The following is an 11,049-nucleotide window of genomic DNA, read 5'->3' as shown; positions in this document are numbered from 1 at the left end:
TATTTCATTCAAAGAGTGTACACTTATTTACTTCACACACTTGTTACTTCGTTGTAATTTTAGAGGTTTACAGGTATGTAAAACATGATTTCCTTTGGCTCACCGGTTCCTGCTCAGTTTAAAAAAGTATTTCACTCAAGTAATTTGCAGGTCTGGAAAAGTAGCTTTAAAAAAAAATTGAACAGAGTATGGAAAATAATTTAAAACAATTTATCATATCTAAAAATAAATGTATCATACAAGTAGATAATGAGATATCATGACAAACATTTAGTGAACACGACTAAATTAATTCAAAACGCACTTTTTCATTATGCAGAACTAAGTCTTATTTTAACTTCACTAAACAAATGTGCATGTGGCACGCAAACCACCAAAAGACAAAGAAGATATTTACCATAAACCACCCTGAGCACTTGTTATGTGTCCGCTCCGCTCACTTAAACTGGTGTTGTGTTACGGCTCGCGGTCCGGATGGATGACAGGGTGCGGATGCGGTCAAGTATCCCTATGTACTTAAGAATAGTATTTTAGGATAAATTACTTAAGTTGCTTTTAAAATTTTCACGAGTACTTTTCCTTGAGTCGAGTCAGGCCTGGAGTCATTTCAGGTCAGTCTGAAGTTTATAAAAATGCGACTTGAGTTCCCATCTCTGGTTCACACAGCAGCAGATTCCGTTGTGTTCACACACGTTTCGTTTGCTTACGGGGATGAGGACCAAATAAATGATAACTGTGGCTTCAGTAATTCACAGAGATGCAGATATGAGCTGTGTGTCATCTGAAGGTTTGGATCCAGTCGCTGTTCTCCACCGGACACAATTGCTCCGCTCTTTACTGAGAAAGAAAAGCTGCCATTTATTAAAGACTCAACAGATGAAATGTTACCACTATTGAATTTATGCTGAGCCAAATGCGAGACGACAGATGCATTTTTTGCACATCGCCATTATTGATATTTACTTAGCCACCTACGCTATGGTTACAGGTAATAGACACAAATAGAATACACAATGATACAGACAGCATTCTACTCTGGTAAGCTGCTGTGTGAACAGGACATTTCACACTAACAGTGTGAAAGTAGCCATAGTAACATCTCAAGGTTTGGTATTTCATACATCAGAAAATTGCGGCAATATCATTCTCATTTCTCATCTCATTAAGATGCTAAATATAGAATTTGATATAAATCTAGAAAGCTGTTCTTTTATTTCTAGCGAACATTGTATTACCGTCTCACAACTTTAAAAATATACATTTTTAGAGCAATTAGAACATTTATGAAGAAACAAAAAACTAACAGCGAACATTATTTGAGAAACCACAGAAAAAAGAGAGAAAAATAAAGTGATAGAGTGTGCTTAATCATGAGTAGATATACCCGTATATGATATCAAAACACTAGATTTCTGTCCTTTTTCACAAGCAAATGTCAAAGGGAAACCCACAATCAGCAGAGGACTTTTCTGATGTGTCATTAGCACCATCACTCTAAAAACACCAGGCCCAGGTTCGAGTGTGCTTTCATTCCCACATTAGTGTCTCTTCCCTTGGTAAGAACAGGCTGGAGCATAATGCTAAAGTGAACTAGCATATTGACCCCACACTGAAAGCCTGGCTGAAGGCTGCTTAATACATTCAGCTTGCCCGCTAGACTGAAGGTACGTACACAGTTCAATTACATCATTACAAATTTAACAGTAGACTATTTCCTGTAGCATATTCACAGAGCACTCATAATATGATATATTCTCATATATTTGTGTACTTTGTCTTTTTCTTCCAGTAGTATTGGTTTGTTTTAATACGGTAGGGCTGTCCAATTAATCGCATGCGATTGTCATGTGCATCTCGTCAGTAAAGCCGGTTCGATAATTAGTAGTTAATCGCCATAACCTGCTTTCAGATGGAGCAGCATTTAATACACCGAACTGTAGATCACTGACAAGCAAGTCAATATCACGTTCATAATCGCAGATGAATCACATATTGCCTTGTTTGTCAGTCAACTGAAGGTGATGGCGGTTTATTACCAATCACGGAACCGGCTTGACTGATGAGATGTGTTTGACAATTGCATGTGATTAACACATGCCCTGTAATATGGATTAAAAAGACATACCTGCAGAAAAACGCTTGAGATTAGAATAATTTAAAGGTGCGTGGCATCACAAAGAAGTGATTTTTGATTGTCTCACTGTGCTTTTTGGAACTGGTTATCATGTGTTTTTCTACATTCTGAAATCACATTTACTAGCTATTCCATGGTATCTGTGAGGTTACCAATAATCAGACTCTAGACCTTCCTGTGGTGTCAATTCGAAACCTTACTGCTGTCTCTCGTGCTTAGAGCCTTGAGGTAAATGGGTGCTTGTCTTGATTCCTGGCTGGAGCTCAGGGGCGGACCAGCGTCTCTTGCGGGCGCGGGGCCGTTCGCTTCGCAAACTGGAAGGAGAAGACTGTCCCGCTGTCCCGCTGACCATGTCCTCTGAGTGTATGTGTGGACGCTGCACCTGACTGCCCGAGTGAGGTGACGCAGGTGTGGGAGTCAGTGCCAGACACACATCCCCTGTGCTGAGCTGACGGCACTGCAGGCCATACAGCTGGGCGCTCCGCTGGGGACTGCAAGAAGACCAGCCGCGGTCCTGAACGAAAAATGGATACTCCGCTAAGACTGTGAGCAGCTCCTGCCAGAAATGGAATGCACATTTCGGTAAGGTCACACAAAAGGATTCACACTCAGAGAGAGAAATAGATCAAGATTTTGTATATGTGCATTGTATTTGAAAAACAGTAGCAGTACTTATCAGTTCACGGTTAGCTCAACAATCCTTTGTCAGAAAACAGAATTAGTTCACAATGCATTTCTTTTTGACCTATCAATGCTATGGAGTGTTATGACAGCCAAAACTATCTGACAAAACAATGTTGTGATTTTGTATTGTTAAAAATCCTTTATTTTGTTGCAAATTCCAAATATAGCTTACGCCAAAATGAATGTGGCAGAGGCTGTCAGTTCATAAAGTGACCTTCACAATTCCTCTCCTCAAATTGATATCCTTTATAAAAAGCCAACAGAATCTCACTTTCAAAGTATCCAATAATAAAAAATAATGTCTTGATGTCAAAATTATACCCCAGCGTACAAGTTGCAACAAAAACATCATACTCTAATAGTAGCTGTTGATCTGACATATTATTAACATATTACGACAATATTTTAATCTTCAGGATATAAGATCCAAACAATTGAAAAAAATCACAAGTTGTAAGCATTCACAATTTACACTTTTTCTCTATCACTAAAGCTCAAGGACTTTGATGACATCATTCGGAATCATCCCACCCCTTACATTATAAGCAAAAAGTAAAGCTTCCTCTGAAATCTGTAATTTCTCAAACATCTACTATGTTCTATAATTTGAATAGCACATATTGGAACTATATAGGGAGAAATCCATATGCGTTCCATTAGGGGGAATGAAGTCTAGATTTGTGCCAGTGTCACGCAAACCTCCACAGGGTGCACACAGTGTGATCTGGTCCAGAGACATGACAGCACAGAGCAGATCATATTCTACACGAATGCTGTGATCCAAACATTGCAAATGGTTAGACATCTTCTCCATTATAAACCGCACTGATGAGCACAAGACATAAAACCTGTGCTATGTGATGAGCCACTTAATATGCTCTCCTGTTTCAGTGGAACTTATGTCAACACACTCAATAACTCTACACATTTCAAGGCACTTCAGTGGGACTTTAAGTAACCTTTTCAGATGTCTGAAGGACATCGGATATTGGAAGGAAAATAACTTCCTTCAACGGAACAAGAAACCAGAATTTATTAGGCTTCTCTACAGCCCATGGAGAAAATGGAGACTTTTAAAAACGATTAAGCATGTTTATTTATGTGACATACAGTACAGACCAAAAGTTTGGACACACCTTCTCATTCAAAGAGTTTTCTTTATTTTCATGACTATGAAAATTGTAGATTCACACTGAAGGCATCAAAACTATGAATTAACACATGTGGAATTATATATGGAATTATATACATAACAAAAAAGTGTGAAACAACTGAAAATATGTCATATTGTAGGTTCTTCAAAGTAGCCACCTTTTGCTTTGATTACTGCTTTGCACACTCTTGGCATTCTCTTGATGAGCTTCAAGAGGTAGTCACCTGAAATGGTCTTCAACAGTCTTGAAGGAGTTCCCCGAGAGATGCTTAACACTTGTTGGCCCTTTTGCCTTCTGTCTGCGGTCCAGCTCACCCCTAAACCATCTCGATTGGGTTCAGGTCCGGTGACTGTGGAGGCCAGGTCATCTGGCGCAGCACCCCATCACTCTCCTTCTTGGTCAAATAGCCCTTGATGCCTTCAGTGTGACTCTACAATTTCCATAGTCATGAAAATAAAGAAAACTCTTTGAATGAGAAGGTGTGTCCAAACTTTTGGTCTGAACTGTATATTGTACCAATAGACATCTATGATGTCTGTAAGATGCATGTTATGTGCTATTCACTTTCACATTGTTGCAATTGATTACTATAGATGTTACTAGGTATATAACAGTCCTGGTTCCCTATAAAATTTACTTGCAATTGCTGTTTTGCTCCAAAACATGAGGGCAGTTACATTTTAGATCAGACATATAATTGTGAATAAAGGCGACATGGATGCGTCAGTGAATGGTGAGATATGTTCGCCAATAAAATGATCTTACCAGGAGAATTGCATGAAAACTTAAAGTTTTATGTCTGTCCAATCTGTATCGTCTCAGTGAGCTTTTTTAAGGCTTTATGCAAATATGTTTTCTGATATTTCAGTGTGGTTAAAAAACTTTTGGAAAAAAGCTTGAAAATGCTAGTGTGGATGGAGAGCATTCTAAAACAAAAACACTTTCAAAAACATTTTTAAATGAATCCAGATTAATGTAGACGTAGTGATAATTAAATTGTGTTAGTTTAACTGGCTGTATTTTATTATATCCTTCCTTATCATCACTTTGTGTATTAAAGCATTGACCTTGACTTGACTTGAATTTGCAGGAAATTTTGATTTATGTACATACTTCTTGGGCTAAACTCACCTGAGTGTTGCGGTCTGTGAGCAAGACCTGCAAGTGGTTGAAGCCGTACGTGGGTCCGGGTGAGATTAACAGAATAGTGCAGGTGCTCAGGTGAAACTCAGGCAAGGTGTCAGCACTTTGCACGAAATCCTCTGTCTTCAGCTCCTCCACCCTCTTCAGATGGCCACCAGCCAGCTCGATCAGGGAACCTTTGGCAAAATGAGGTAGGACTGCAGAAGGGGGTGGGTCAGGGCCAGTGAGCACAGCGACGGGAGAGTGGTAGGACCCAACTGAGGGATCCCATTCGGTCTCAACCCCATGGCTGTTGTGTTGGCTTTGCTGGAAGTGCTGGGACTTTCTCTGGGAGTAGGATACAGAAGGACTGAGCTGTGGGTACTTTGGAGGGTTATGGTGTGCAGATTGGCAAAGGGACCCCACAGCATAGTAGATTTGAGCTCCAGCCTGAGAGGAACTACCACCGAAATTATCCTGAGAAGTGACTGCCCTTCCTGTCTTTCCATCTGGTGATGGGGGTATTGGCGTTTTGGGTGTTCCCAGAGGGTCCCTGTCCCATGGTGAGGAATGTGCACTTGTGCTCTCTCGTGGCAGAAGGCCTCTTCCGGTGGTCTGTCTTGTTGTGTTCTCCTGTCTTCTCCTCCCATTGGCATGTGGACCATCTAACCTGGCCACATTTTCATTACCGCGGCCATCGCAAGAGGCCATCCTTCTGCTAGGCCCAGACCCACTGTCTGTTCCTTCAACACCATTGGGCCGTCTGCCTTGGTACCTGAGACTGCTGTCAGACAGGGTGTCGTGGGGATACACTGTAGGCTGTGAAAAGAGATGAGGGGAGAAAAGAGATGAGCTATAGTCTCGTCGACTGGGGCCGTAGGACCACATTTCTCTGGATTCGGCTGTGTAGACACTTTTGAACATGGGCATAGAGATGAGCGGTTGCACACTAATTGGGGGGATGTCACTGCTCAGCCAACGAGAGTGATGGGCAATAGTGTGCTCCAGTCCTCCGTCCATACCCCGTCCACACAATGTCTCTCTCCAGGATGCCAAAGCTGACCCTCGCCTCTCTCCCACCTGGACCGGTAGGAATGAAGGATGCATGGAGGGGGTATAGGACACCTGCCAAGGCAACGGCAGAGGAAGGGGTGGCAGCGTGGGTGGTAGAAGATCCCTGCTCTCTCGGTGACTCTCCGTGGAGTGGTGCTGCCTTCGGCTTCGAAAAGGGGCAGGAGGTTTGAAGTCATCCTCTGGGGCTGGCTGATCTGATGAGCCCTGTCGGGAGTCCCGCTTTTTGGGGGGGAGGCACTCCTTGCTGCGGTCTGGGCTTGGATTCATGGGACAATCCCCCGGGCCTTCTGGGCCACTCTAGGTTACATGGGCTGGGAAGAACAAAGGGCTAGGAGAAAGACATGTTCTTCTGCTGATCAGCATCACGCACACCACTTGTCACACACTGTCACGTTCAGAACCCCTGCTCACCTGAGAGAGAAAAGGGCAAATATGTATGTATATAAAATAAATAAATAAATATTTCAATAACTAAATAAAAATAGTACTGACCTATTACAGTAGCCCTAGAAACTTGATTCAAAGATCAAACTTATTTCTGAATGTCACTGCAGTACCTAAGCAGATTAACCATAGATTTAGTTCATCAAACATTTTAAAGAGTGTCCATAAACTTTCAGAGGCCACCTCTTTTTTTTTTCTTTTTTTTTTTTACATGTTCTTATTGTCTGTATGCACCATGGGTCTGGGAATCATTTGATTTCACTGTATGTGCTGTACAGATGTATGTGACAGATTTAAAAATAAAGCAGACTTTGACTATGACTTCATTGGTAAGTTGCAGACTGGAACATCTGAGAGCTTTATATTGGAAAAAAAAAAAATGGTCCAACTGTTCTAAATATAACTTTCAAACAATTGTCTCCATATTGCTGTTATGCTACCAACAAACACATAAAAACTTACACTAATAGAAAAACACAAGATTTTCTCACCCACACACAAGTATGGCAAGAGACTACATGGCAGTTCTTAAATAGGTTGCTTCTGTTTTCTAATCTGTGATGGGAATCTCCGGACTTATTCCAGAATTTACTGTAGTGATTGGGAAAGTTACCTAACAATTAAAGATCACTAATGCAGAGGCATTTAAAACAAACATGCACATGCAAAAGAAGGCTGAAAGGTTTAAAGCAGTGAAACTTGCTTGTTTCATTCACACCTTCCTGTGGGGAACTTTCTCTAATGTCAATCCAGCACTCTAAATTAAACACTTATATTTGACTGCAATACCCTGTCAGCACATCTGGTCTCTTTCTCAACGCCTCTGTCTACCACACTGTCTACATGGATTGAACTCAATACCCTGCTGTTGTCTCCATGGAAACTGAGTCCATACATCTATAGTGACCAAAGAGAGCTAAAAGAGGGTTATATATAGATTTTATCAGGAAATTTAGTCCGACAAACTGTACTCATCGCACAAGAGCAAGCTGCTAAAACAACTTTAAGCAAAGTTAGACAAAACGGAGACATTTCTGTTTATTCTCACAAGTTCCTTCTATTTATGTGAACTTAAAGTGCTAATGGGAATTTTATGGAGAACATATAAAAAATATGTAGCGAGCCGAGCATTAGCATCATAAAACACAATATGGTTTGTCAAATGCTTCCCAATGCTCTATTATTTCTGATAGTGTTTACACACTGTATTTGTATATCACAGGTTACATGCTGAAGTATGTAAAGTAATTAAATTGCACATAATGTGTATCTCTCAATGCTGCATAAATACATTTTCATGATGCAATACTTGACCCAAGTAAGGAAATCATAGAATAAACATAATCATGTTACTCAATGAATGAATGAATAAATATAAAAAATTTAATTTTTCATTCTAAACAGAAATGGAAATGTTGCAAAACAAAAGCTAGACATAGAAAGTAACTTAAATTATGCAAACAAATATTTATGTATCTTGAGTTGTTACTATCCCTAGGTAAAGAGTTTATAACTACAATTTAAAATGTACTTACCTCTTGACAGCTGTAAACATGCCACAATTATTTTGTTTTTGTAAGTTGTCTATAAATATATTCTACACCACAATCCCTATGCTTACTCCTAATCATTTTTACAGCCCTGCTTGTTTTGACAAATTAAACATCTAACGTGATGTTTCTGGATCATGTACTGAAAATGGGGGATAGTTTTATATGTGATCTTTGGAAAGCTTTGGCATTCCGTCATAAAAAGAAAAAAAAAAGAATCACAGTAGAAAAAAAACACTGACAGAATCAATCTGATAAACACAACTAGCCTCTAAGAGGTGCATTCCAGGCTCATTTAATTATTTCAGAAGTTTCAACATCTGTTCATTCTCACCAGGATTTTCTTTTAATACCAACTCAAGTTCAAGTGCAAATACTTTGTGCCATACACACTAGTGGAAAAACATCTTCGATGAATTTTACAAAAAAAAAAAAAAACTGTTCTTTCAGTGATAGTAAAAATTACACATTGAAAAACACAGATTACAGAAAAATAACATTTGTTTTCTGAATTACAGGCTTGTCTTAAGCACATGCACAGTAAGCAGTTGAATGAATGAATTTGAGATCAACATGAAAAGCACTGCTGACCTGATGCGACTGACCTTGATGGGGTGTGCTGAGCAGATATCCATGTGACGCCACTTACTTCTGCAGTCCATCACACCTGCAGCTCTTCTACACACACACAGACACACAGACACACCAGTAAGGCAATGGTGTGTGCAAATCTACGGGCAAAATGTGGTGTCACACCATGTTGAAAGGCTGTGAGGCTGACTGTGAAAAAGTGTGAGAGTTTGTGCGTGTGTGTGCATGTACACAAGGCTGAGGAAATGAGTAATATCGTGCAGTGTGAGGCATGTCTGCTGTGCAACAACACACAGGCAGACCAGTTGCTGCTGTCGCCCACTCGCCTTACTCACTGTGAAAGGGATAAACACACACACACATGCAGTAACAGACGGGTAATTACACACACTCCCACTCATGCTATTGCTCTCAAACACACACTCTCAGCCCTGAGCATATGCATTTACATACGTGATAAGCATGTAGATAGATAGTGATATATACTCCGATTTCAAACACATCATTACACTATAAACAACTTACAGGATTTTAGATGATTTTCTGACCATAAAGAAGAAGAAGAAGAAATAATATTATCAAGTCCTTTGGTGAAACAAGGCCATGTTCTGACATAAAAAAGTCCAACTTTATTGCTTTGCATTGTGGAATAATCAGCTGTTTCATATACATCAGTAATATGGTGGCAAGTGTCCATTCTGGCAGAACATTTTGACGTATTTACTTTTATTTTTATTATTATTATTTTATTTTGTGTTTTGATTTTAAAACATAGTTTTTTGTTGTGTAACATAGTTTAATGATTGTCTCTAACCAGTTGTGCAATGTTAAAGCATCTCTTCCATGTTCATTTCAAACTACATTAATTAGAGTTTGTGTATTAACCAGCTAAAACAAACCATGAGAGACATTTTGTCATGATAAGTTTCTGTGGCGTCATACTGGGTAGTGGACTGGGAAACCCACTGGATCAAACATAAAAAAAAAATTTGAAAAAAAAAATGGAGGATGTGGAGGAAAAACTTGTGGAAGTTGACAAATGTAACCCACTTCAGATGGTTGGAAGCCCAATGGAATCACACTAATTTATTGGTTGATGGCGCTAAAACAATGTTACCAAGGTGCTACGTGGTAGCTTTCATTTAACTTTCTGCTCGGAAGCATCAAACCTCCAATTTTCAGAAGTCAGACATGAGCCTAAGGAGCAAAAGAGAGTGTATAAGCTGCTTTGCAGAATCTTGTTCCCATTCATAGAAACAGAGTAACAGTAATTTAAATAGTTTTATATAAATAAAAATTAAGAATGAACATTATCTGTGCCATTGACTATTTTGGTTGTCAATAAACACATGAATAAGATGAAGATGAATGCAAATAGTCTTTAATAATCCACAAGAGGGTAGATACAGGATGGACATAGTAGACCATACTGAAAAAAAAATATATATAAAAATATAATAATAATAATAATTAATCACCCCAATAACTGACCATCAACTATGTTGTGTAGTGTAAGGCAAAAGGCAAAGCTAAATATAAAAAAATAAAAAATACAAATAGAACAAGTGATTTAACTGAAATTCTATTCAAGTAAATACTTCAACTTCTGCTGAAGCTTGCCATTCAGACAATGAAATAGGCCATCCATCCATATGTTCTCTAATAAATCAGTGCTTTTATATATAACATACAGAAATATTTATAATGCTGATATGTGAGGGTTAACATTTTATAACATTTTTAAACTGTTGTGAAAATTGTCAAGTTTGATCTATTTCTTGGATAACACTGTTGTCATAACCATACTTTAAAACTATTACTAATAATAATTATTTGCCATTGAGCCCCCGCCCCCACACACATATGTCAAAGGAGAATCATGTTTATGCATGAGCTAATGCTAAATGACCAGAATTATGAAAAAGAAATTAGAAAAAAATCCTGAAATTTACAAGAATCTCTTACATATTTTTATGAATTGAACCACAAATAAAAGGCTTTGAAATACTATTTTGGTGAGCTGACCTTTTAGTAGAAGAAGAAAAAGGCCCAGACAGGTCTGCAATAAATACAGAAAAGAATAGCCTACTGTAATGCAGTTACAGCTAATCGTTGTAATCCTACAACAACACACTATTACAGAACTGTCATTTCCTCTCCCTGTTCACTGCATACAGAACTACATATGTGGAAATGAATGAGTAATTGTAGAGTACAACAACTAGCAGACAGGAATCAACTAAATTCACACAAAAAGTTTTTTTGTTGTTGCTGTTTTGTTTTTTGTAACAGTGGT

At 38.8% G+C, this 11,049-nt stretch overlaps 1 protein-coding gene across 1 annotated transcript in view; it reads right to left on the bottom strand.

Moving 5' to 3' along the window:
- Nucleotides 1–2,330: 2,330 nt before the first annotated feature.
- zmp:0000000926 (ataxin-1) overlaps nucleotides 2,331–11,049 on the bottom strand; it is a 40,260-nt gene continuing 31,541 nt past the window's right edge. The window contains exons 2-5 of the mRNA XM_059528622.1: nucleotides 8,754–8,840; nucleotides 6,661–6,725; nucleotides 5,104–6,579; nucleotides 2,331–2,690 (exon numbers count right to left, since the gene is read on the bottom strand). Coding sequence (XP_059384605.1) covers nucleotides 2,331–2,690; nucleotides 5,104–6,435 — 1,692 coding nt within the window. The 5' untranslated portion in view covers nucleotides 6,436–6,579; nucleotides 6,661–6,725; nucleotides 8,754–8,840. The remainder of the gene's footprint in view (nucleotides 2,691–5,103; nucleotides 6,580–6,660; nucleotides 6,726–8,753; nucleotides 8,841–11,049) is intronic.

This window comes from Carassius carassius, chromosome 37 (assembly GCF_963082965.1).
Source record: "Carassius carassius chromosome 37, fCarCar2.1, whole genome shotgun sequence".
Taxonomy (NCBI): Eukaryota; Metazoa; Chordata; class Actinopteri; order Cypriniformes; family Cyprinidae; genus Carassius; species Carassius carassius.
Note: the sequence above shows the minus strand (reverse complement) of the source record. Positions and strands in the feature narration are given on the sequence as shown.